The sequence below is a fragment of the Macaca mulatta genome, chromosome 10 (assembly GCF_049350105.2).
Source record: "Macaca mulatta isolate MMU2019108-1 chromosome 10, T2T-MMU8v2.0, whole genome shotgun sequence".
NCBI lineage: Eukaryota > Metazoa > Chordata > Mammalia > Primates > Cercopithecidae > Macaca > Macaca mulatta.
Window position 1 is genome coordinate 116,516,990 of NC_133415.1, and position 26,435 is coordinate 116,543,424.

The window sequence follows — 26,435 nt, forward strand, 5'->3', positions numbered from 1 at the left end:
AAAAATACAAAACTTAGCCGGGTGTGGTGGCTGGCGCCTGTAATCCCAGTTACTCAGGAGGCTGAGGAAGCAGAATCGCTTGAACCTGGGAGGTGGAGGTTGCAGGGAGCCGAGATCGCACCACTGCACTCCAGCCTGGGTGACAGAGCAAGACTCTGTCTCAAAAAAAAAAAAAAAAGAAAAGAAAAGGAAATTAACCCTGGATCCTAGGAGGAGCCCTATACCTCAACAGAACACTCAGTCATTCAACAGACATCCGTCAAGCACCTGCTGTATGCTGGAGCTGTGGCTACATCAGCAATTAGAGGAGGAGGGCAAGGGCACAGGAATTCCTGACTGCCCAAGGCCAGAATGCTCCTCTAGCAGCTGGCAAGGAGCAGATGACTCAGACTTCAGTTCAGTCCACAGGACAGCCTTTCCTGGTCACTGCTCTTAGGAGATGGAGTGTGTGGCAGCAAAAGGTAAAACTCCTGGCTCCTGGGCAGACTCTGGGCAATCTGCTCAACGCCCTGTGCCTCATTTTTTCACACAGAAAGTGTGGACAATGAGAGGACTTATCTGGCTCACACCTGTAATCCCAGCACTGTAGGAGGCTGAGGTGGGTGGATCACCTGAGGTCAGGAGCTCGAGACCAGCCTCGCCAACGTGGTGAAGCCCCGTCTCTACTAAAAATACAAAAATTAGTCAGGCGTGGTGGCAGGCGCCTGTAATCCCAGCTACTCGAGAGGCTGAGGCAGAATTGCTTGTACCCCGGAGGCAGAGGTTGTAGTGAGCCAAGATTGTGTCACTGCACTCCAGCCTGAGGGACAAGAGCAAAACTTAGTCTCAAAAAAAAAAAAAAAAAAAAAGAAAAGAAAAGAAAAGAAAAGAAAAAGAGAGGACTTATTCCAGAGGTCATCCAGAGGAGAAGTGTGTCAATCATTTGTCGAATCTCACACTGCTGTTAAGATACTACCTGAGGCCGGGTGTGATGGCTCACACCTGTAATCCCAGCACTTTGGAGGCCAAGGCAGACGGATCACCTGAGGTCAGGAGTTTGAGACCTCCCTGGCAAACATGGTCAGACTCCATCGCTACTAAAAATATAAAAAATTAGCCAGGCTTAGTGGCGCGCACCTGCAATCCCAGCTACTTGGGAGGCTGAGGCAGGAGAATTGCTTGAACCCAGGAGGTGGAGGTTGCAGTGAGCCAAGATTGTGCCATTGCACTCCAGCCTGGGCAAAAAGAGCCAAAACTCTGTCTAAAAAAAAAAAAAAAAAAAAAAAAAAAAAAAAAAAAAAAAAATCATGGCAGAAGGTGAAGTCTATGTTAGTCCCAGTTCCCAGGTCTTACATGGCAGCAGCAGAAAGCGAGAGAGAGAAGGGGAAACTGCCACTTTTAAACCATCCGGTCTCCTGAGCACTCACTTTTATGAGAACAGCCTGGAGGAAACTGACCCCATGATCCAATCAGCTCCCTCCCGGTCCCTCCCTCCCTCCACACGCGGGGATTACAATTCGAGGTGAGACTTGGGTGGGACACAGAGACGAGCCGTATCAGCACGTATGGGGGGCACTGAAACTTGTGGTGCCCATTCATTCCACAAGCCTGTGTGGCTGGTCTCCTCGTCTTCCACTCCCTGCCGGGTCTCAGACGGGCAGCCCGCGGTTCCTTCACCCGAACAGGCACACGGGGCTGGGTGCCAGTGAGTGCTGGGGCTTCTCCGAGCACTAGCTCACACCCACGAGCATGGGCACGCAGGGCATCGCCTGTGCCGTCCGTGGACATGAAACCCAACCGTGCGCGGTCACGCAGCGCCAGCTTCCTCCTGGGGCCTTCTGGGGCACGGGGGCTGGGGCCGCCTGAGACTAGCGTCCCTCACGCTGGGCTGACCCCGCAGAACTGTGCGGGCCTCGCTCTTGGGGTCCGCCCTGCTGCCAGCCAGTGCCGGGTGCTGGGGACTCAGGGAGGCCGCCGGGGCCAGTGCGGGGCCAGTGACCCGAGCAGAAGCTGGACAGAGCAGGAGAGGAGGGAGAGGAGGCGGTCAGGGCTCTCAGGAACCGGGTCCTGGGCAAGGGGCAGCCATTTTCAAATTTTCAGGAAAGCGGTCAGCTCACACTTGAGCAGTAAAAAGACGCCTCTGGGGACGAGGCCCGTGCAGCTCTCCGGGCAACGGTGGTGGCTCGGCCTAGAGAGGCGGTAGTGGAACGGAGACCCTGGTGGGGGATGACATCAAGGAAGGAGACGGGCGGGACCCCAGATTTCTGCTGCCTGTGGGCGATGGAAGTGAGGTTCACTGGGCAGGGCAGCCGCACACAGAACGCGCGAACGGCCCCGTAGGCCTGGAGGAGCCGAAGAGCAGGCGGACCCCCTCCGCGGGGGAACAGTTTCCGCCGGGAGCACAAAGCAGCGGACCGGAAGTGGGGGCGGAAGTGCAGTGGGATCAGTGGCGATGCGCGCCTCTGCCCGCGAAGTCTGAACTGGCTGATAGCTGGGGACGCCGTGGCGGCGCTCGACTGCAGTCGGTTGAGTTCCTGAGGGCCCCCGGTTCTGGAAGGTTCGCCCCGGAGACAAGTGAGCAGTGAGTCGCAGTGACTCTGTAAGTGGTTTACTCGAGTGGCTCGTGGGCGCCTTGCGGTTTTCGAAACTACAGCTCCCGGCAGGCCCCGTGCCGCCCTCGGGGCCGCGGGTCGGCGGATTGGCCGCACTGCATTTTGGGACCTGTAGTTTCCTGCGCTCGTGGGCGCTGGCTGAGCCGATGGCCGGGGCTGGAGGGAAGGGCCGATATTCCGTGTGTCCGTGTCTGGTCTGTTAGTCCCAGTTCCCAAGCGGGACTGAGGCTTAGAGAAGTTGAGTGACTTGCTGAGGGCTGCACGGATTGGCATCCCGGGATACTCTTTCGCTACTTTGGCTGCATCTGGTTGCCCACCCAGGCGGGATGGGGAATGGCCTCCAGCCAGCCAGGAGGGCAGAGAGCTGGAGAGGCAGGCCCGGAGGTTCAGACCCTTCGCTCTGACGTTGTGCCTGGTCAGGCCGGGAGGGGTGCCGCTTGCCTCTCCAGTCCTCACGCTCTTGTGGAAGTCACGGAATTACTGCGGGCGGAACTTGCAGCGCTGTGGGCGTCTCTGCCAGGGAAGGACGGAGTTGTGGGGCGGGAGGATAAGGCAAGGCCCCGCCATTTCGCATCTTTGCCCCACCAGCTCCTTGAGATGGCATATGCCAGGGTTGCCCTCCGACCCTCTCCACAGGAGGGACTCATAGAAACGCCTGGGAAAGTGGCCCGGTACCCACAAAGGCTGTCTACAGAGTCTTACTGTCTTTCCCAGGTCTGTGCCATAGGGATTCTCCAAGAGAACCGCGTTGTGTCCCAGTGCACCTGCTCGCATCACTTACCAGGAGTGCCCGAGATCCTAAGATGTTCGGAGTGGTTTCTTCGCACAGACCCGAATAGCCTGCCCCTCAGCCACCCTCTGTGCCCTCCTGAGAAGAGGCTGATATGCCCAAGATAGTCCTGAATGGTGTGACCATAGACTTCCCATTCCAGCCCTACAAATGCCAACAGGAGTACATGACCAAGGTCCTGGAATGCCTGCAGCAGGTAGAGCACAGGCTGGGAGGAAAGGACTGCAGGCAGGTGGAGCTGGGGCTGGGTGTGCGTCCCTCTCCCGACCCATTCCAGCCAGGCCCCTCCAGAGGCAGCCTCTGTCATAAAAAGGCTGGTGTTCCAGGTGGGGTCAGAGAGAGGATTGACAAGTAAAAACATCGTCCTTGAGAGTGACAGACTTAGTGCCTTGGGGGCCTCTGAGGAGCGGCTGGTATTCACAGGTCAGGAGGAAGCATTTCCATCAGAGGGGCAGCCGGGGGCCAGCCTCACTTTGAAGGTCTTTGAACCTTTGGGGTGCAGGGAGGTGGCAGCGGTGCAGGTTGCCTTCTCCTGGGTTCCTTGAGGTGCCCTCTTGTACCCGGCTCACACCCCTCCCCTCCCCGAGTTTCCCGCTCAGGTTCCCATCTGAGAGCTCGTATGTGGGACATCAGATAGGACAGCGTAAGTGTTTGGATCTGGAAACACAGAACAGTTTCCTATTTTGAGACTTGACGCCTAATTAGTCATCTTACTATTTAGGCTGAAAAATACTGTTGCATTTCGGGTAATGTTCTGCAAATGGTCTGCTGATGGCAGCTGGAGTTGCTTCACGCCCTTTAGGGCAAGAGTGGAAAGTGTCCTGCGGACTTATCCATGGTCCCGTGGGGCTCTCGCCACCTGACAGCGGCCTCTGCATCTGCGAAGAGCTGCCCGCTGGCTGCTGAGGCTTGTCTCAGGGTGGTTTGTGTGGCCTTGCCTCTTCCTGGCTTCCCCGTAACCCTTGCCCCCAACTCTGTTCAGAAGGTGAACGGCATTCTGGAGAGCCCCACGGGCACGGGGAAGACGCTGTGCCTGCTGTGTACCACGCTGGCCTGGCGAGAACACCTCCGAGACACCATCTCTGCCCGCAAGATTGCCGAGAGGGTTCAAGGGGAGCTTTTCCCGAATCAGGCCTTGTCGTCCTGGGGCAACGCTGCTGCTGCTGCTGAAGATCCCATAGGTGACCCTAGTTCCCAGGCCTCCCCTGGCCTCCTGTGGGGATGGCTGGCAAGGGATGGCGCTGAGGGTAGGGTGGGCCCATGGGGACTTCTGCCAGCAGAGCTCAAGGAGAATTTTGTAGCTGCCACATAATTTCTCGCCATCGTGGGTATAAACCTAGGGTTGGGCTTTTTTGCTGAATTAGGGCGTGGCAGATGTACACTTCGCCCGTTTGTGATAAGTCTCTGGGGTGTCAGATTCTTGGCTGTCTGCAGGGCTGAGTTAGCCGAATGCCACCCGCCTTTAACACGTGAGAACCATGACCTCTGTGCTTGCTTGTGTCTGGGCAGCTTGCTACACGGATATCCCAAAGATCATTTACGCCTCCAGGACCCACTCGCAACTCACGCAGGTCATCAACGAGCTTCGGAACACCTCCTACCGGTGGGTCAGACGAGTTCACGCCTGTCTTGGGGTCCTCGAGAGAACCAGCTTGACGTGGTGCTGGGTCCACAGACCACGCTGTGCTGTAGTGGAGGGGGCGGTCTTTCCAGACGCTCCCCAGAAGTGTGCAGTGTGCTGGTGCCCAGGGGTGGGGCGGGGCCCGGGCTGTCCCTAGTGCCCATTACTTGTGAGGAGGCAGCTTTGCATTTGTGTGCTGACCTTGGGCTGGCGTCCTGAGCTCCTTTCAGGTGCTGTTGTGGCAGCTGTGTGGCAGGTCAGGGCCGGCCCCCAGTGCAGCTTTGCACATGAAGTGGGAGGAGGCCCTGCCGCTTGTCAGAGCCCTGCAGAGTCTTGGTGTTCTGTCGGGTTCCTGTGGAGGGGCCGATGGCGGGGTGCTGTGGAAGCTGTCGAATCTCGTCCCTCTGTCCAGTTCCCCCGCTTGTCTCCTTGCTCCCTCCTACTCCCGGGCCACGATCCTATGCCGGGGCCACTCTCCTGCACCCGGACCACGCTCCTACGCCCAGGCCATTCTCCTATGCCTGGACCACATTGCAGTTATGCTGACTTCCTCTGGCTGCCAGTGCTCCTGTGTGTCTCCATACGGCTCACGCTGCGGGACCACGCTGTGGCTGTTGGAGGCAGCTCCTCCTCCACCCATAGTGCTCTCTCCCTCCAGGCCTAAGGTGTGTGTGCTGGGCTCCCGGGAGCAGCTGTGCATCCATCCAGAGGTGAAGAAACAAGAGAGTAACCACATGCAGGTGGGCTCCTGGCTCCCGCTCCGGCTCAGGGTTCCGTGAGGCGAGTGCTGCTGGGTATCCAGAGTCCCAGGCTGTGCTCCTGCTGGGCTGGGGTTCGAAGTTCACTGGGGGACTGCAGGCGAGGGCCTGGTGGGGGTGGGGACTGGCTCGGGTCCTTTCTTGGCCATGCTCCAGCCGCGCACTCTGCCCTTCCTCCCGCAGATCCACTTGTGCCGCAAGAAGGTGGCAAGTCGCTCCTGTCATTTCTACAACAACGTGGAAGGTACAGGCAGCTCGGTGGGACCAGGCTTGGGTTGGAGTGTGTGCAGCCTCTCAGGGCGTCAGCCTGGTTGTGCTTGCCAGGTGGGGCGGCCAGTGCAGCCGTGTACCTGGGCACTGTCTTCTGACTCGGGGACCACCCGTGTTAGTCTTCTGTGTGGAAGAGCTCACACAGTGGTCTGAGACAGCCAGCCGGCAGGACTGCCTGTGGCTGGTGCCTGGGGCCTTGGATTTTGGGAAGGCTCCCTCCATTTCCGGACGAGAAGGGCTCCCTGCACCTGACTACTGGTGCATACAGCAGCGGTTTTGCTGAACACCTGCTTTGTCTTCGGGGAGCCTGAGGTTTTGTTGCTTGCCCAGCAGCGGGTGCTCCTGTGACCGGCCCTTGTACCATCTTGGGAGGGTGTCCTGGAAGCCGTGTCTGGCCTCCCCCGACCTTGCCGCATGTGTCTTTGTCCTGTGCTGACGTTGCAGAGAAAAATTACAGCCCCGAGCGTGACTCCAGGCTGAGTCCTGTGGGTTCGACACGGGAGGCCTTGGGGCCTCTTCAGGAGACGGGATGAGTGAGTGACGGGAGCAGAGCCAGGGCACCTCGCCCTGTGACTGCAGGTGGCCACAGCCTGTGAGGGCCAGGGGTGCTTCTCCACCCACGTGGCTGCCCCTCGGGTATGTCAGGGGCTTCTGGGGCTCTTCACGAGGTCTCAGAGACAGTAGCAGGGTGTGCCCCCGTCGGCTGCCCTTACAGTTTCTGTGACCTGAGGGTGGCATCTGTGCGGTTGGCACGGCCTGAGCTTCTGTGGGATCAGAGTTCCCTTTGTTTCCTGCCTCAGTTGGGGCTCAAGCCTCAGGTGACGTGGCCCTGGAGCACCTGGAAGGCGTCGGCGGTCCTGCGGGCTGCTGTCTGCACTCGTGTTTGCTGAGTGCTCAGTGTGCCAGGACTGAGGACCCTGAAGCTGCTGTTATATTTAGGACGGTTCTCCCCTGGCAGAGACGGAGCCGGGTGGTCCCGCCTGACCCACCACCAGGCGTTTCTGGGCCCTGGAGGGACAGGGTGGGCGGAACATGGGCCTGCAGGGAGACCTCCACTTACTGGAGGCTCGTGCTGTGTTGCTGGAGGCATCTTCTGTGTTGCTTCTTGTTTGCTGTGTCTTTTGTTCTGGTGGCACCAAGGACCTCCAGTCACCTTGATGTGTGGTTGTCCAGGCCTTTTTGGTGGTCCTGAGAAGGGGTCTGAGGGGCTCTGCCTCTGCCGCCAGGTTCCCTGATGGAAGCTGCCCACTCGTCCTGGTGGTGCCCACAGGACGTGACTCTGGGACAGGAGGTCAGATGTGCTGTTGGAGATTCTCAGCCCGTCGTCATTTCCAAAGTCCTCACCCGCATTTCTGGGACAGGACAGGAGTGCCTGCTGGGTGTCCCCGGTCCCATGCAGCGGGGGTCCTTGGGATAGTGTGGAACGCTGAGTGTGGGCCTGTCCGGCGGTGGTCCTGGACAAGGGTAGCACCCCTGTGGCCACCGGGCCTGGTGCCTGGTGCCTAGCGGGGAGGCCGCTGACCGCCTCCTGTGCTGCTTCCATCCGTGTCAGGCCTCTGGGTGTTGGGCCCCCATCTGTCTCCCCCCAGGCCTGTGGGATCAGTCCAAGAAGACTCAATCCAGCCCCAGCCTGTCCCCCTTGGCTTGGGCTCTCACTGCCCGACCTGGCAGGAGGTTGCCTAGCGGTGAACCTTTGCATCCTGTCTGCCCCCTGGACAGGCTCTGAGGGGGTGTCTGCAACACCTGTGCCAGCCTGGGCATCTTTTTTTTTTTTTTTTTTCTTTTGAGACGAAATCTCGCTCTGCCGCCCAGGCTGGAGTGCAGTGGCGTGATCTCAGCTCACTGCAAGCTCCACCTCCCGGGTTCACGCCATTCTCCTGCCTCAGCCTCCCGAGTAGTTGGGACTACAGGTGCCCGCCACCATGCCCGGCTAATTTTTTGTATTTTTTTTTTTTTTTTTTTGAGACGGAGTCTCGCTATGTCGCCCAGGCTGGAGTGCAATGGCCGGATCTCAGCTCACTGCAAGCTCCGCCTCCCGGGTTTTTACGCCATTCTCCTGCCTCAGCCTCCCGAGTAGCCGGGACTACAGGCGCCCACCACCTCGCCCGGCTAGTTTTTTGTATTTTTTAGTAGAGACGGGGTTTCACTGTGTTAGCCAGGATGGTCTCGAACTCCTGACCTCGTGATCCGCCCGTCTCGGCCTCCCAAAGTGCTGGGATTACAGGCTTGAGCCACCGCGCCCGGCCTTTTGTATATTTTTTTAGTAGAGATGGGGTTTCACCGTGTTAGCCAGGATGGTCTCGATGATCTGACCGCGTGATCCGCCCGCCTTGGCCTCCCAAAGTGCTGGGATTGCAGGCTTGAGCCACCGCGCCCGGCCAGCCTGGGCATCTTTAGAGTGGGCTGCAGCTCCTGGAGGGGTCTGAGAGGAAGGAAGGCAGGTATTTTGTGAATGAAGAGACAGCTGGAGAGCTGGCACCCTTCCTGGCCTGCGTCCTGTGAGGACTCTGGTTGGGGACAGCAAGCTTGGGGTCAGCCTGGGGCAGGGGCCTCTGGGAAGCCCCTGCCCCTTGTCCCCCTTCCCCTTGCAGCTCCTGTCCTCGCCCTGCCCTCAGCTCTCTGCCAGGGAAGGTTTGGCAAGTGCCGCTGTGCGGCAGTGCGTGCTGATTGGCTGGTCGTTGCTATGGTGCCGCTCAGGGATATGCTTTTCCTCCCCTGCCTTCCCTGCTATCCCTGGGAGCGTCTGGAGTTGAGTCATCGCTGGTGTGTGTGTGAGTGTGTGTGTGAGTGTGTGAGTGTGTGTGTGAGTGTGTGTGAGTGTGTGTGTGAGTGTGTGTGTGAGTGTGTGTGAGTGTGTGTGAGTGTGTGTGTGAGTGTGTGTGTGAGAGTGAGTGTGAGTGAGTGAGTGTGTGAGAGTGTGTGTGTGAGTGTGTGTGTGAGTGTGTGTGTGTGAGTGTGTGTGAGTGTGTGTGTGTTTGTGCCCGTGTGCGCTTCTGGCCTCTGCAGCTGAGTCCTGGCTCTCAGGGGGCCTGGCACCTCCCGGGGATGGGCACAAAGCAGCCACGATGCAGCCGGGAGCTGGGGAAGGCCCCATTGCCCCACACGGCTGCCCTAAGACTCTGGGGTGCTTCTTGGAAGAGGTCCCTGCTGCTGTCTGTGTTTAAGCAGCTCCCTAAGGAGTTCTTGTGGTTCCAGGTTGGGGGCCTGTGCTGTGGAGGCGAGGGAGGGGCAGGACCCCCAACTCCCTGAAGCCTTTTCTGGCCTGGTCCTCTCAGCCAGCATAGGCAGGGCCCTTTCCCAGGGCTGCCATGCTGCAGAGGGGAGCGGGCCACCATGGAGCCTAGGAAAACCTGACGTTCCTTCCGCTGGCAGTTCTGGGCCTGTTGTGGTTGGCAGGGAAGCTGAGCCACGGTGCTCATCACAGGGGCACCTCCAGGATTTTTGGGAGATGCCTCCGTGGGCTGGGGCGATACGCTGAGGAGCTGTTCTTCCCTGCCCTGAGGAGGGCTGAGTGTAGCCGTCACCCCTGTCCTGTCTTGGGCTGTCTCAGGGAGGATGCATAGAACCCTCGGAACCCTGCTGGCCCCTGTCTGATCCACCCTCAACCTCAGGCCTTCTAGGGGCACAGGAGGGCTCCGTCGGGATCACTGCGGGTGGGGGCCTCCCTTGGACACCTGAGACCCTCAATGGGTGCTTTGTGGCACGTTCATGATTGGGGCGGGGGGCACCCAGCCCTGCCTGCCGTGTAGGAGCTGTTCTGTCCTGGGCGTCCCTCTGTGGTTGGGACCCGGAGGGTGTGTGTTTACCCCGCCTCACACCTGCAGAGAAAGGCCTGGAGCAGGAGCTGGCCAGCCCCATCCTGGACATCGAGGACTTGGTCAAGAGCGGAAGCAAGCACAGGTGAGACCCCTCAGTGAGGCCACGACCACTGTCCTTCCATGGCCCAGCTCTCCTGTGACCTGTGGAGGCCCAGATATGTTTCTTCCCTTTTCTTTGTTCCTTTCTAAGTCGTGAAACTAACCACCGTTTAGTGTGAGAAAGTTGAAGCAGCTCTGAGGAACGTAGAGTAAAAAGCGAAACTGCCTCCCTCTTCCCTGGCCGTCAGCCACCCCAGGAGCCACCGTGGAGCGGGGACAGAGCCCTGCAGGCTCGTGTCTGTGTGGAAGCACGCACGGTTTTGTCTGCACAGACTGTTCTGCAGTTTGCCGTTTTCACTCAGCGTTGTGGGTAGCTTCGCATGCTGGTGCTGGTCGTCCGGCTTCGTTCTTCTGAGGACAGCAAATATGTCCTTTGTCCACCTCTTTTACAGTTTCAGAGATTCAAGTTATAATAAAGCTTTTCTTATTTTGAGGGGGAGAGCTCCTGCTCCTCTTTTTTTTTTGAGACAGAGTCTCGCTCTGCTGTCCAGGCTGGAGTGCAGCGTCGTGATCTTGGCTCACTGCAGTCTCAACCTCCCAGGCTCAAGTGATTCTCTCAGCTCAGCCTCCCAAGTAGCTGGGACTGCAGGCATGCACCACCACGCCTGGTTAATTTTTGTATTTTTTGTACGGACAGGGTCTCACTCTGTTGCTCAGTCCAGTCTCGAACTCCTGAGCTCAAGAGTTCCACCCGCCTCGGCCTCCCAAAGTTCTGGGATTCCAGGCGTGAGCACCACGCCCGACCCAGCTCTGCTTTGTTTTAGTGGTTCTGTTTGTGTTTGTTTCTGATGACCTCTATCCAGGAATAGGGTTGGTTTTTCTTTTCCATGGAGTTTTTAAAGAGATGATGATTTACATGGTTTAAAACTCATGTGGACTCCCCGTCCATCCCAGACAGCGGCTTCCCACCTGGACCCCATGCTCAGGATTAGGGCTCCTTCCGGGTCAGAAGATGTGGCGGCCCCGGCCTCGGGTCACCGTCCCCTGCACGGGGTGCTCACAGCATCTTCCCCTCTCCTCGTTCCCAGGGTGTGCCCTTACTACCTGTCCCGGAACCTGAAGCAGCAAGCCGACATCGTCTTCATGCCGTACAATTACTTGTTGGATGCCAAGGTGGGGGCTCAGTCTGCGTCGCTGACAACTCCTGATGTCCAGGGGGGTTCCTGGGCTTGGGAAAGGCCGTCCGAGCCTTTGCTGCTGCAGGGACTTAGAGCAGCAGGCCTGGGTGGGAGAGCTCACCTGTCACTGGGCAGGGGCTCAACCTGGCCAGACACACTTGTGAGCACCCCCAGGCCCTGGGTCAGTTGTTCTGAGCAATCTGGGAGTGGGCAGGCTGGTGGGAGTGAGGAGAGGCCTCCAGGCTGTGGTCCACAGGCCAGCGCCCACTCTTGATCCTGACAGCTCAGGTTCTCTCCTTCACGTCCGATCACAGGAAGCAAAGCACTGAGAACACGGGAAGCCCACTCACTCCCCTCCTCCCAGCCCCACACTCACTCCCCCCCATGCCCGGCCCCACACTCACTTCCCTCCTCGTAGCCTGTACTCACCCACATGCTGTTGTGCCCCACACTTTTTATTTAGTGCAGGTGGCATCTCGCCGCGGGTCAGTGACTTGTGTTCACGTGGCGATGACGTGGTGACGCTTCCAGATCCCTCCGTTGGTTTGCTCATTCTCAGGGTGTATATTTATCAAGAGCCCATCGTGCTGGGGGCTGTTCTAGGCATAGCAAGACTGGCTTCATTCATGTGGAGCTTTGATTCTAGCGGTGGGGACAGGTAGACAGCAGAAGAGTAAGCCCGTGAGCCAATGAGACTGAAGAGAAGTAGAGCAGAGCGAGGAGGTGGAGACAGAGCCGAGTGGGCAGGGCCCAAGTGCGATGTCGGCAGGAGATGGGGAATGCTGATGTGTCTGAGGGGAGCCCGAGCTGGTGCAGCAGAGCAAGGGAGGAGGCGGGGGGCCGACTCCTGGGCAGCGATTGTAGAACCCCACGGAGAGCTGGTGAGGTTTGCCGTGGTTGTGGTGAGGTTTGCCGTGGTTGCAGGTGACTCGGTGCTTTGAGCCGTGGCTGCCCCTGGGAACCACCTGGAGAGCTTCTAACCCAACCAGGCCCTTCCCTGGGACAATTCTGTCACAGCTGGTAAGCTAAGTCCAACACTTTCACGGAAACACAGAAGATCTAAAACGGCACGATGACCGTGAAGAACAGAGCTGGAGGACTCACTTCACTGGTTTCAAGACTCCTCCAAAGCTGCAGGAGTGGAGGTGGAGACGGCTCAGCTCAGGCACAAGCCTGCAGGCCATGGAGAAGGCAGCAAGCTCCAGCTGACCCACATGCTTGCGGTCATTGTTTTTTTTTTTTCAGTTGGAATCTCGCTCTGTCACCCCAGTTGGACTGCAGTGGCACCATCTCGGCTCACTGCAGCCCCCACCTCCTGGGTTCAAGCGATTCTCCCACATCAGCCTCCCGAGTCACTGGGATTACAGGCGTGCGCCACCACGCCCTGCCCGTGATGATTGTTTTTTTTTTTTTTTTGAGACGGAGTCTTGCTGTGTCGCCCAGGGTGGAGTGCAGTGGCTGGATCTCAGCTCACTGCAAGCTCTGCCTCCCGGGTTTTTAAGCCATTCTCCTGCCTCAGCCTCCCGAGTGGCCGGGACTACAGGCGCCCGCCACCTCGCCCGGCTAGTTTTTTGTATTTTTTAGTAGAGACGGGGTTTCACCGTGTTAGCCAGGATGGTCTCGAACTCCTGACCTCGTGATCCGCCCGTCTCGGCCTCCCAAAGTGCTGGGATTACAGGCTTGAGCCACTGCGCCCGGCCGATGATTGTTTTTTGACAAATGCGCCAATGTAATTGAGAGAGGAAATGAAGGTTGATTTTTGGTTTTCTGAAAAAGTGGTGCTAAGAACAGCTGGATATCTGTTTGGAAAACAGCGAATCAACTCTTGCTTTACTCTATATAAACCTAAATGTAAAAGCTAAACTAAAAGTTATAGAAAGAAACATGGGGGGGTCTTTGCAACTCTGGGGTAGGCAGAGATTGCTTAGTGTGGATACATAAGGCACTAGCCGTGAAGAAAAACATTAAAATTTGGATTTCACCAAAATTTAAAGCTTCAACCCTTTAGAAGACTTGAGAAAATTAAAGAGCAGTTATGGAAAGGGAGAAAATGCTTCTGTCTTTCAGAGAACTTAAAAAACATTTTTCAGCCCTCCTCATATTTTAAAGGACCTTTGACCAGAGTATGTAAAATTCTCTCATAACTAAGCAAAAAACCCAGTTAACCAGTGGGAAAGGATCTGCACAGACGTTTCACCAAGATGGACGGAGTGGCCAGTTGGGCACATGGAAGGACGCCCAGCATCTCCAGTCACAGGAGAAGGCAGATTAAAGCCACGGGGAGCCGGCACTACGGTCCCGCTAGCATGCTGAAATTCAGAAGCCTGAGTGTGGCACGAGGAGGTGGAACAGCTGGATCTCATCCATTGCTGCTGAGCTGTGAAGCTGTGTAGCCACTCCACAAACACGTGTGGCGAACAGCCGAACCGGGAGAAGGGAAGACGTGTTCAAAGATTTGTGTGTGGCCAGGCTCAGTGGCTCACACCTGTAATCCCAGAACTTTAGGGGCCAAGGCTCAGGGATCGCTTACGCCCAGGAGTCTGAGACCAGCCTGGGCAACATAGGGAGACCCCATCTCAAAAAAAAAGAAAAAAGAAAAAAAAAGACTTCAATGTGCAAGTTTGCCAGAGCTTTGTTTAAGTTGCCAGAACTGGGAAGCCGCCCACGTGAGTCCATCCACTGGTGAATGGACAAACCGTGGTTCGCAAACCCCAACAGCAGCCGCGGGCATGGGCTGTGGTCACACAGCAGCAGGGAGCCAGTGAGTCTCAGATGTGCTAACCCAGAGGCCAACTGAGGAGGACCTACTGTTTTTTGTTTTTTTGATTTTTGTTTTGAGACAGAGTCTTGCTCTGTGGTGCAGGCTGGAGTGCAGTGGTGTGGTCTCGGCTCACTGCAGCCTCTGCCTCTCGGGTTCAAGCAGTTCTCCTGCCTCAGCCTTCCGAGTATCTGGGACTACAGGCACCCGCCACCACACCCGGCTAATTTTTGTATTTTTAGTAGAGACGGCATTTCGCCATGTTGGCCAGGCTGGTTTCAAACTCCTGACCTTGTGATCCACTCACCTTGGCCTCCCAAAGTGCTGGGATTACAGGCGTGAGCCACCGCACCCGGCTGGACCTACTGTTTTATTCCGTTTATATGACGCTGTATTAATAGAAGAGGCAGGGGTAGGGCTGGTGGTTATGTGGTGCACTTAACTGCCAGAACTCAGTACCCTTAAAATGGGCATCTTAATGTGTGAAAACTTAAAAGTACCAAAGCTGGACCCCACCCCAGCTTGCTCCCATGACACTCTGTGGTGGGACCTGGGAGTTGGGGTTTTTTTTTTTTTTTTCAGATGGAGTCTCACTCTGTTGCCCAGGCTGGAGTGCAGTGGTGCAATCTTGGCTCACTGCAACCTCTGCCTCCCAGATTAAAGCGATTCTCCTGCCTCAGCCTTCTGAGTAGCTGGGGTTACAGGCGCACACCACAATGCCCGGCTAATTTTTGTGTTTTTAGTAGAGATGGGGTTTCACCATGTTGGTCAGGCTGGTCTCGAACTCCTGACCTCGTGATCCGCCCGCCTCGGCCTCCCACAGTGCTGGGATTACAGGTGGGAGCCACCGCGCCCGGCCTGGAGTTGGGTTTGTAAATCTCCCTGAGTGGGGCCGGGGCAGAGAACTGCTGGGTCTGGGTCTTCCTGGCTCCTGTGGTCTGTGGCTGGCTGACCGCGGTGGCCGGGGGCTCCCAGGACGTCGTGGCCGTCCGTCTTGCTGAGCGTGGCGCGTGCCTTTCCATGCTGAGCGTGGCGCGTGCCTTTCCATGCTGAGCGTGGCGCGTGCCTTTCCATGCTGAGCGTGGCGCGTGCCTTTCCATGCTGAGCGTGGCGCGTGCCTTTCCATGCTGTGCGTGAGCGTCTCCCGGCGCGGCGAGCTGCTGCTTCGGGTGGGGCGGTGTTGCCGGGTTGCCATCCAGATCTGGTCTCTCCTCTCCACGTCGCCGGCGGTGTTTGTCATCGGCACTTGCGATGTTCGATGCCGGCCACGTGTGCCTTGGTTTCCCTCCTTCCTGCCCCTGTGAGCTCCAGCACCGTGTCCCTTCTCTTCCTCCTGTAGAGCCGCAGAGCACACAGCATTGACCTGAAGGGGACGGTCGTGATCTTTGACGAAGCTCACAATGTGGTGAGTCTCCACTGCCTCCTAAACGCCTCCTGTTTCTTCAAGAGCAGCGCAAACCTTTCTGGAGGGGCTCTGGCCAAACCCTTGCAGCCTTCGGTGCCCAGGACTGAGGACTGAGCACCCCAGGAGCTTCTGCACCCCTTCCCACTCTGATCCGATGCCTCTGCTGGGGCTGGAGACTGGCCAGCTGGGCCAGGGACCTGCCCCTCAGGCGCAGGGCCCCCACAGGCCGCTCCCCAGGCCTTCCCTCTAGCCAGCTAGGGGTCAGCCTGGGCCAGGGGTGTCTCCTCTGCCCTCGGCTTCTGTCACCAGGGCAGCAGCAGGCGTGTGGTCTCGCCTGCAGTGTCTCTGCCCTTCCGGCCACATGGCCTGAGGCTGAGGCAGAATTGCTTGAACCCTGGAGGTGGAGGCTGCAGTGAGCCAGGATCACACCGCTGCACTCCAGCCTGGGTGACAGAGCGGGATTCTGTGTCAAAAAAAAAAAAATGTTGATTGGGCGCAGTAGGTCATGCCTATAATCCCAGCACTTTGGGAGGCCGAGGCGGGCGGATCATGAAGTCAAGAGATCAAGACTATCCTGGCCAACATAGTGAAACCCCATTTCTACTAAAAATACAAAAATATTAGCTGGGCGTGGTGGTGGGTGCCTATAGTCCCAGCTACTCAGGAGGCTGAGGCAGGAGAATTGCTCGAACCCGGGAGGTGGAGGTTGTAGTGAGCCAAGATCACACTATTGCACTCTAGCCTGGTGACAGCAAGACTCCGTCTCAAAAAAAAAAAAAAAAAAAAAAAATTGGCAACTCCATTGAAATAATTGTTTGTTTGTGTTTTGAGACAGGGTCTCATTCTGTCGTCCAGGCTGGAGTTCAGTGGTGTGATCTTGGTCCACTGCAACCTCCACCTCCTGGGCTCAAGCCATCCTCCTACTTCATCCTCCCAAGTAACCAGGACTACAGGTGCACACCACCACGCCTGGCTAATTTTTGTATTTTTTGTAGAGATGGGGTTTTGCATCATTGCCCAGGCTGGTTTTGAACTCCTGAGCTCAAGTGATCTGTCCATCTCAGCCTCCCAAAGTGCTGGGATCACAGGTGTGAGCCGCTGCACCTGGCCTGAAATAATCGTTTCTCAATATTGGTGTGGGCCAGACAGTCGTGTTTGGACCTGCTTGTGGCCTGGCCTTAGAGACCCCAGGGCGTGGCTTTGGGGACTTGGCTGTCAGCCTCCTGTGCCTTCTGCACCCAACCCCATTCCTGCTTTCTGGAACCCCCGATCCTATCCTGCTCTGTGGTGATCCGGGTGATTTGGGCTCCCGATCCTATCCTGCTCTGTGGTGATCTGTGTGATTCAGGCTCCTGATCCTATCCTGCTCGGTGGTGATCCCGGTGATTCGGGCCCCCGATCCTATCCTGCTCTGTGGTGATCCGGGTGATTCGGGCTCCTGATCCTATCCCGCTCTGTGGTGATCTGGGTGATTCAGGCTCCCGATCCTGTCCTGCTCTGTGGTGATCCGGGTGATTCAGGCTCCTGATCCTATCCTGCTCTGTGGTGATCCCGGTGATTCGGGCCCCCAATCCTATCCTGCTCTGTGGTGATCCCAGTGATTCCGGCTCCCGATCCTGTCCTGCTGTGTGGTGATCCCGGTGATTCGTGCCCCCAATCCTATCCCGCTCTGTGGTGGTCCGGGTGATTTGGGCTCCTGATCCTATCCTGCTCTGTGGTGATCCGTGTGATTCAGGCTCCTGATCCTGTCCTGCTCGGTGGTGATCCCAGTGATTCGGGCCCCCGATCCTATCCTGCTCTGTGGTGATCCGTGTGATTCGGGCTCCCGATCCTATCCTGCTCTGTGGTGATCCCGGTGATTTGGGCTCCCGATCCTATCCTGCTCTGTGGTGATCTGGGTGTGCTCGGACTCCAGGAGAAGATGTGTGAAGAATCAGCGTCCTTTGACCTGACCCCCCATGACCTGGCTTCAGGACTGGACGTCATAGACCAGGTGCTGGAGGAGCAGACCAAGACTGTGCAGCTGGGCGAGCCCCACCCGGAGTTCAGCACAGACTCCCCCAGCCCAGGTGCGTTCATAGCCAGGCTGCTCGGTCCTGAGGCCTGCGCTGCTGCAGGGGCAGCCTGCCCTGTGGCTGTGTGTGTTCGGCCTGGGCACTGTCTGTTCAGGCTGGCACTGCAGGGCACCCACTTCTCAGAGGCTTCTCGGGTGTGAATTGTTTGGGGTCCTGTAGGCTGTGGAAGGGCTGGTATCGTTCAGTAGTTCTGGTATTTTCCGAAGACCTATGTCTTCTCCCAGCCAGTGTCAACTTGGCCTCTACTGTGTAAAATTAGAGAACTATACTTTGTGAAGCTGAGATGGGAGCATCGCTTGAGGCCAGGAGTTCGAGACCAGCCTGGGCAACATAGCGAAACCTCCCTTCTGCCAAAAAATTAGCCAGGTGTGGTGGTATGGTCCTGTGGTCCTGTGGTCAGAGCTTTTCTGGAGGCTGAAGTGGGAGGAGCTCTTGAGCCCGGGAGGCAGAGCTTGCCCCAGATGGCTCCACTGTACTCCAGCCTGGGTGACAGAGTGAGGCTGTCTCCAAAAAAAAAAAAAAAAAAGTAAAACTAACTATATTCACCGTAAGGGCATTTTGCATGTTTAAATGACCCACACATCGGGCCTGCATCACTTGCTGTGCCCGTAGGTTCCTTCCCAGTGTTCGTCCAGAGGCGTATTTCCACACAGCGCTAGTCACGGCGTACGTGGAAAATGCGGAAACCCCCATGGATGTGGTCGGTTGGTCTGTACTGTCTGTGTTTTCTTCCTTTCTTTTTTTTTTTGAGATGGAGTTCCACTCTTGTTGCCCAGGCTGGAGCGCAATGGTGCGATCTTGGCTCACCGCAACTTCCTCCTCCCAGGTTCAAGTGATTTTCCTGCTTCAGCCTCCCAAGTACCTGGGACTACAGGCGCGCGCCACCACGCCCAGCTAATTTTGTATTTTTAGCAGAGTCAGGGTTTCTCCATGTTGGCCAGGCTGGTCTCAAACTCCAGGTGATCCGCCCACCTCGGCCTCCTGAAGTGCTGGGATCCAGGCGTGAGCCGCCGCGCCCGGCCTGTGTCGTGTTTTCTGCGTGGCCGCTGTAAACAACTGACTAGGAGTCTGTGAGCATCTTCATTGGTTCCGCTGTGACTTGCGTGTGAGCATCTCCAGCATCAGCTTTCCTCATTTTCCTTTAAAATCGCACATGTGGATGGACACCATGGGGACCCTGGACCCTGGGCAGCCTCGTCCTCACCTTTCTCACCAGGGTGGCTGCTTGGGAGAGAGTGAGTTTGCGAACTTGGCATTTGTTCTGGCTGTAGGATCCGTTTATATATATACATATATTTAAGTGACAGGGTCTGACTCTGTTGCCCAGGCTGGAATGCGGTGGCGTGATCTTAGCTCCCTGTAGCCTCAGCCTCCTGGGCTCGTGGGGTCTTCCCGTCTCAGCCTCTTAAAGCACCGGGACCGCAGGCGGTCGCCACTGCCATCGGATCTCAAGGCTGCCACGCAGGGCGCTGCAGTAGGGGAAGGGGTTCCTGGGACTTTGAACGCTCCACCTCCCTCTTCTCCACAGTCCCCCAACCCCACCTCTAACTGGGAGTGGATGGCCACCTCTTTCCATCCTTTGCCTGGCGCAGGGTGGGGAGAATGACAGGTCTCCTTCCGCATCTCGGCAGCTGCCCTTTCGTCGGTTATATGACGTGGGAGAGACCCCGGCCACCCCCAGGGCTGTGTGACGTGGGAGAGACCCCGGCCACCCCCAGGGCTGTGAACACCGCCACAGGGGCCTTCTCCACTCTTCAGTTTTGTTAGTTACGTGACGTGCAGGGCTTTTCGTTGTAACTAGTGGGGGACGTGTGGTGAGGGGGGCTTCTGCCGTCTCATTCAGGACTGGAACTTCAGTTTTCATCGCTATTTGTCCTCCTACGCCTTTGGAGATGGGGTCTCGCTCTGTTACCCAGGCTGGAGAGCAGTGGTGCCATCAGGGCTCACGGCAGCCTCCTCCTCCTGCAGCCTCCGCCTCTTGGGCTCACGCGATCCTCCTGCCTCGGCCTCCCAAACTCCTGGGACGACTACAGACGTGCGCCACCGTGCTTGGCAGGGTTCATTCTTTTCCTCACACTTTATTTATTGGAGAGCCCGGTAGAGCGCCCGGTTTGCACGATCTGGTTGTTGAGACATTGAGAGGAACCCTGCGGAGTCTGAATCTGGGTATGGGAGGGGCAGTCACACGAGTTCCCCGGTGTTCTCGTCTCCTCCGCACTTAGGTGCCCTTAGGTGGCTTGAGGACCCCAGTTAGACTGGGGCCACCCTTTGCCTGGCTCCAGGCGGGATGTCCTTTCTTTTTTTTTTTTTTTTTTTTTGAGACGGAGTCTCGCTCTGCCGCCCAGGCTGGAGTGCAGTGGCCGGATCTCAGCTCACTGCAGGCTCCGCCTCCCGGGTTCACGCAATTCTCCTGCCTCAGCCTCCCCAGTAGCTGGGACTACAGGCGCCCGCCACCTCGCCCGGCTAGTTTTTTGTATTTTTTAGTAGAGACGGGGTTTCACCGTGTCAGCCAGGATGGTCTCGATCTCCTGACCTCGTGATCCGCCCGCCTCGGCCTCCCAAAGTGCTGGGATTACAGGCTTGAGCCACCGCGCCCGGCCGGGATGTCCTTTCTATCAGGAGGCTCACAGTATCTGCTTTCCAGTTTCTTCTGACGTTAACGTTGTTGCTGCTGAACACCTGACTCTGTTGATTATTGGGGGATTGCAAGATGGTAGTGTGCCAATTCTGTCACTTAGTCAGTTAGCAGGAATAATCTAGCACCATGCTCTGCATCGCATCAGCCGTGTGGTGATCCCATTCACACAGGAAAGGCGGGATAAATGCTGGCTGTGGGCCGGGTGTGCTGTCCCGCATCTGTAATCCCAGCACTTTGGGAGGCCAGGGCGGTCGGATCACGAGGTCAGAGATTGAGACCATCCTGGCCAACATGGTGAAACCCCGTCTCTACTAAAAATACAAAAAAAAACCCAAAACATGAGTGGGCCGTGGTGGCGCGTGCTTGTAATCCCAGCTACCGGGGAGACTGAGGCAGGAGAATCACTTGAACCCGGGGGGCGGAGGTTGCAGAGAGCTGAGATCGCGCCACTGCACTCCAGCCTCACAACAAAGCGAGACTCTGTCTCAGTAATCAATCAGTCAATCAATCAGACGTCATCAGTGAATGTACGTGAGCGTGTAGGGATTGGTCCTGCTCCGCGCGCCACCCTCAATCTCACTCCTGACCTCCGTTCTCCACCTCGAGGTGTTTTCATGTGGGCCCGTGTGTCCTGACCCCAGCAGTTGTGGCCTCTTTGCTGTCTGGGAGTCAGGATTTTTCACACTCATGTCCTGCTCCAGACCTGGAATCAGCCAAGTCTCCAAGAAGCTCTGGTTTCTTTTCCTGCAAGGTGGTATTTCAGGACCCACGATGCGGCAACAGGCTAGTCATGGTTACTGGGTTGGTCATTGTTACTGGGTGTTTTTGTGGAGATACATCCATACGCACAGATGTGTTCACAAATGTTAACTCTGAAGGTAAACCACCCAGCTGGGCACAAGGGCTCACCGGTAATCCCAGCACTTTGGGAGACCGAGACAGTTGGATGACCTGAGGTCGGGAGTTTAAGACCAGCCTGGGCAACATGGTGAAACCCCATCTCTACTAAAAACGCAAAAATTAGCCAGGTGTGGTGGCACACGCCGGTAGTCCCAGCTAGTTGGGAGACAGACATGCTGGAACCTGGGACACGGAGGTTGCAGAGAACAGAGATAGTGCCGCTGCACCCCAGCCTGGGTGATAGGGTGACACCCTGTCTCCAAAATAAATAGATAAATAAAGGGAAAACGCCTCCTCTTGGTGTCTCCAGTTTGGACTGGCTGGCATGGGTTCCGGTAGCCTCTTCCCCCATGGTGGCGTCCTTTTTTCCATGCCGGGAATCCTGGTTCTCAAGGGCGGGGTTGTTGGTCTGAGTGTGACACAGACTGTGCCTTTGCTGCCTTTCTCTTGCCCAGGGCTGAACATGGAGCTGGAAGACATTGCAAAGCTGAAGAGTAAGTGCTGCCCTCCCCACCTTCTTGCGGCTGGGTGGGGCCTCCCCCTGATGCCTCCTCAACCCGACCTGCAGTGATCCTGCTCCGCCTGGAGGGGGCCATCGATGCCGTTGAGCTGCCTGGAGACGACCGCGGTGTCACCAAGCCAGGGAGGTGAGAGGCGGGGAGCCAGCTGCTTCACTGGAGGCCCAGCCTAGAGCTAGAGATAGGCCATGGTGCAGTCCTGGGCTGTCCCACCAGTGAGGCCTGTTTTCAGGCCCGTTTTCCCTTTTGGAGACCTGGTAGGAGCGCCCGGTTTGCATGATCTGGTTGTTGAGACGTTGAGAGGAAGAGCACACGCATCCACGGAACAGCACACGCATCCACGGAACAGCACACGCATCCACGGAACAGCACACACTCCCACGGAACAGCACACGCATCCACGGAACAGCACCCACTCCCACGGAACAGCACACCCACGGAACAGCACATGCTTCCACGGAACAGCACATGCTTCCACGGAACAGCACACCCCCACGGAACGGCACCCACGGAACAGCACGCACGCCCCCACGGAACAGCACCCATGCCCCCACGGAACAGCACCCACGCCCCCACGGAACAGCACCCACGCCCCCACGGAACAGCACACACACCCACGGAACAGCACGCACGCCCCCACAGAACAGCACACACCCCCACGGAACATCACCCACGCCCCCACGGAACAGCACACGCACCCATGGAACAGCACCCACGGAACAGCACACACCCCCACGGAACAGCACACACACCCCCACGGAACAGCACACGCCCCCACGGAACAGCACACGCCCCCACGGAACAGCACACACACACCCACGGAACAGCGCACACTCCCATGGAACAGCACACGCATCCACGGAACAGCACACACGCCCACGGAACAGCACCCACGCCCCCACGGAACAGCACACACACCCACGGAACAGCACGCACGCCCCCACAGAACAGCACACACCCCCACGGAACAGCACACACCCCCACGGAACAGCGCACACTCCCACGGAACAGCACACACGCCCACGGAACAGCACACGCATCCACGGAACAGCACACACGCCCACGGAACAGCACACGCATCCACGGAACAGCACACACTCCCATGGAACAGCACACGCATTCACGGAACAGCACACGCATCCACGGAACAGCACACGCATCCACGGAACAGCACACACACTCCCACGGAACAGCACACACGCCCACGGAACAGCACACGCATCCACAGAACAGCACACACATCCACGGAACAGCACGTGCTTCCACGGAACAGCGCCCACGGAACAGCACCCACGCCCCCATGGAACAGCACCCACGGAACAACACACACCCCCACGGAACAACACACACCCCCACGGAACAGCACACACACCCACGGAACAACACTCCCACGGAACAACACACACCCCCACGGAACAGCACACACACCCCCACGGAACAGCACACACTCCCACGGAACAGCACACACACCCACGGAACAGCACACCCACGCCCACGGAACAGCACACACACGCCCACGGAACAGCACACACGCCCACGGAACAGCACACACATCCACAGAACAGCACACACATCCACGGAACAGCACGTGCTTCCACGGAACAGCACCCACGGAACAGCACCCACGCCCCCATGGAACAGCACCCACGGAACACACACCCCCACGGAACAACACACACCCCCACGGAACAGCACACACACCCACGGAACAACACACACTCCCACGAAACAACATACACCCCCACGGAACAGCACACACACCCTCACGGAACAGCACACACTCCCACGGAACAGCACACACACCCACGGAACAGCACACACACACCCACGGAACAGCACACACACGCCCACGGAACAGCACACACTCCCACGGAACAGCGCACACGCCCACGGAACAGCACACACATCCACGGAACAGCACATGCTTCCACGGAACAGCACCCACGGAACAGCACCCACGCCCCCATGGAACAGCACCCATGGAACAGCACCCACGCCCCCATGGAACAGCACCCACGGAACAACACACACCCCCACGGAACAACACACACCCCCACGGAACAGCACACACACCCACAGAACAACACACACTCCCACGGAACAACACACACCCCCACGGAACAGCACACACACCCCCACGGAACAGCACACACACCCACGGAACAGCACACACACCCCCACGGAACAGCACACACACCCACGGAACAGCACACACACACCCACGGAACAGCACACACACCCACGGAACAGCACACACTCCCATGCGGGGCCGCTGGGTTTCCTGCAGTTTGTCCTCCTCCAGGCCTTTCCCTGGACCTCCTCAGGTGCCTGTTAGAATGAGACCTTCTTGTTAGGACGATGAGTGTCCCAGCCACCACCTCTTTTGGACTCCGGGAGGCCCGGAACATTCTGAAGGCTCCGTGGGTCTCCTGTCTTCTCCGTGGCCAGGGCAGCAGCATTTGTTGTCTGTCCTGCAGGCAGATGAGGGTCAGGCCTGGGGCCCGTGTGGGGCTCCACTGAGTGCACAGCCGCCAAGGCGAGCGCGTTCTGCCTGAGCGCCGACCTTGTGGCGACTCCCAGTTGCTTCCAGGTGGAGCCAGTGTCCTCAGCGTAATGCTCAAGGCTCTGGCGTGGCTCCTCGGCCACCTGCACCCCCAGGGGCCCCTCCTGTAGCTTCTGCTGCCGCCATCACTGTCACTCTCCCAAGGCTTTGGGGACTCTGCCCAGAGCCGCTGCCTCCCAGAAGCCCCTGACGACCCCCCGGCGACCCCATCCCTCCCTCTGATGACAGCCTCTGCCCTGAGGCGGCTTTTCCTTGGTGCTGTTCTTGTGCCGGCCAGGCCTCCTCTTCCCATCTGGAGGCTCCTGAGGGCGGAGGCCTCTCACCCCCAATGCCGGCGTCCCCTGGAGGGCTCAGTTTGTTTCGGAGGGAAGGAAGCTTCCACAGTTGCTGCCTTCAATTCCCAAAGCTGCAGCCTGATCCCCTGTCCAGGCTCGAGCCTGCCTTCTTCTCCTCGCAGCTACATCTTTGAGCTGTTTGCTGAAGCCCGGATCACGTTTCAGACCAAGGGCTGCATCCTGGACTCGCTGGACCAGATCATCCAGCACCTGGCCGGACGTGAGTGCCAGGGCGGGGTCCTTGGTGTGGGCAGACGTGGCGTAGGGGGTGCAGCAGGCCTCCATCCTGGCAGTCAGGGCTCGCCTGGCCATCACCTGGCCGTCAGCAGGAACAGGCTCACAGAACCTCACCTGATCGGGGCGTGGAGGCGTTAGTGCCGGTTGCCCACTGCCGTAGAGCCTGTCCCAGTTCTGCAGCTGGCGGCTTCGTCCTGCAGACTCATCCCATTATTCCCCTTTTAAGGAAGAGCAGCCCAAGGCCCTGGCTGGGTTGTGGGGCCTCAGGCTTCTCCACACACCCTGAGTTCTGCTTCTCAGAGCTGTGGGGTCCAGAGGCTTTGCCCAGAGGCAGTGTCGTCATGGGCTGCTCTGGTTTGAGATGCCGGCCCGCTGGGGCCTCTGCTGTGCTCCCAGGTGCTGGGGAGGGCGGCTCTTGCTGCTTCAAACCTTAGGTGACCATAGAGCCTCTTTTCAAGTTCCACCGGCCCCCTTGGAGACGCTGTCCCTGCATGGCTTCTCTCCTGGCTGCTGGGAAGGGCAGGCGAGCTGCCCGCCCTGAGTGGACACTGCGCTCCACCCTGGGCCCTCCGTTGGGCAGGAGATGGAGCTTGGCAGTCGGGCTGAGCTGGCTTATGGCTGGAAGGGCGGGGGCTGGGGTCGGGGCCTCCCCTGCCTGCAGTGCGGGTGTCAGCGCCCGGCATGCTACCTCCCCAGGTGCTGGAGTGTTCACCAACACGGCCGGACTGCAGAAGCTGGCGGACATCATCCAGGTGGGGCCTGCTCCTCCGGCGTCTCCTTCCCTGATGGAAGCTGGGCGGGTGCCTTCTCCTGCTGTATTAGTTACTGACTCTAGATGTGGGGGTGGGAGAACGGCCCCCACACCACCTGTTTCCGATAGGCAAACGCTTGGCTCCTTTCCTGTGACCCAAACCCACACTGGGCCTCCCGCGGGGATGGGGGAGGACGAGGTCTGGTGGCACGTGCCCAGGGTGATGCTGGTGGGGGAGGACGTGAAGGGGAGTGGGGGCCAGGGAGCCGCTCCTGCCTTGTCCGGGCCCTCAGGCCAGGGGGGACCCACTCCTGGCAGCCCCAGCTGCACGCAGATGAAGAGCTCTGGACACACGTAGCTTCCTGAACAGCTTCTCCAGGGACAGACAAACGGGGACCCTGCAGGTTGCCGGCGGGGGTGTCCCTGCGAGCCCATGATGGGGGATGCGGCCCTGGCCCCCTTCTTGGCCCCGTCCTGCCCTGCGATGCCCGTCCCCTCCCATGTGAGGTTGCTCCTGGCTCTGTGCCTGTGGCAGCACCTGCTTTCCCTGAGGCAGAGGGGCTTGTGCGGTTTGTGGAGGGCAAGCCCCATTTTTGGGTGCTCTGGGCACACACTTGCCTCTCCTGGACCTCGGTGCATTTTTTAGAAGCAGACCCACAAGTCCCTGACTGGGAGGCCATCAGTCCTTGGGGAAACCGAGGCACAGGTGGCTGTGTGGAGCCGTGTGAGGCTGCCTCTGTGCTGCCCACACTGAACCTCCTGGCCACACGAGGTCATGGCAGGGTTAGGTGGGGCTGCCCAGCTCTGTGACAACTTCGTGAGTGTCCGCCTGGGGTGGGGGGTGCTTGAGCTGGGGGAGGCCGCAGAAGAACCCTGGAATGTACGACCGGCCTGTGCATGCAGTGCGGTGCTCTGTGCATGCTACTGGGCGTGGAGCTGCAGGCCCCAGGACGACCAGGCACTGCCTTCTTCATAGACGTGGCTCTGAGCGGGGGCGAGACCTGGGCAGGGACCAGGTGGGGTGGGCACAGCAGGTGGTAGGGCCCAGGCTCAGCCCTACCTCCACCGTGGCCTTCTCTGCGGCCAGTGATGCCACAGCCAGTGTCTTCTCTGTGTGGCAGCTGGGGCTGGAAAGACGGCACTGCTATGTCTCCCAGCTCCTCCCCAAAAGCACGGTGGGCATCCCAGGG

At 58.3% G+C, this 26,435-nt stretch overlaps 1 protein-coding gene across 13 annotated transcripts in view; it reads left to right on the plus strand.

Annotated features, from left to right (window-relative positions):
• The first annotated feature begins 1,307 nt into the window (after window positions 1-1,307).
• Window positions 1,308-26,435, plus strand: part of RTEL1 (regulator of telomere elongation helicase 1) — a 38,663-nt gene continuing 13,535 nt past the window's right edge. For 4 of the 13 annotated variants that reach the window (XM_028828726.2, XM_028828730.2, XM_028828731.2 and 1 more), the window contains exons 1-14: window positions 2,411-2,578; window positions 3,306-3,577; window positions 4,364-4,562; window positions 4,891-4,984; window positions 5,661-5,742; window positions 5,944-6,004; window positions 9,855-9,930; window positions 10,976-11,060; window positions 15,163-15,228; window positions 17,144-17,297; window positions 21,297-21,335; window positions 21,410-21,488; window positions 24,380-24,477; window positions 25,191-25,246. In XM_028828726.2, coding sequence (XP_028684559.2) covers window positions 3,476-3,577; window positions 4,364-4,562; window positions 4,891-4,984; window positions 5,661-5,742; window positions 5,944-6,004; window positions 9,855-9,930; window positions 10,976-11,060; window positions 15,163-15,228; window positions 17,144-17,297; window positions 21,297-21,335; window positions 21,410-21,488; window positions 24,380-24,477; window positions 25,191-25,246 — 1,191 coding nt within the window. In that variant the 5' untranslated portion in view covers window positions 2,411-2,578; window positions 3,306-3,475. Of the gene's footprint in view, window positions 1,502-1,707; window positions 3,144-3,305; window positions 3,578-4,363; window positions 4,563-4,890; window positions 4,985-5,660; window positions 5,743-5,943; window positions 6,005-9,854; window positions 9,931-10,975; window positions 11,061-15,162; window positions 15,229-17,143; window positions 17,298-21,296; window positions 21,336-21,409; window positions 21,489-24,379; window positions 24,478-25,190; window positions 25,247-26,435 lie in introns of those variants that run through there. The other 9 variants (XM_077952192.1, XM_077952194.1, XM_077952196.1 and 6 more) reach the window with 5 other exon arrangements.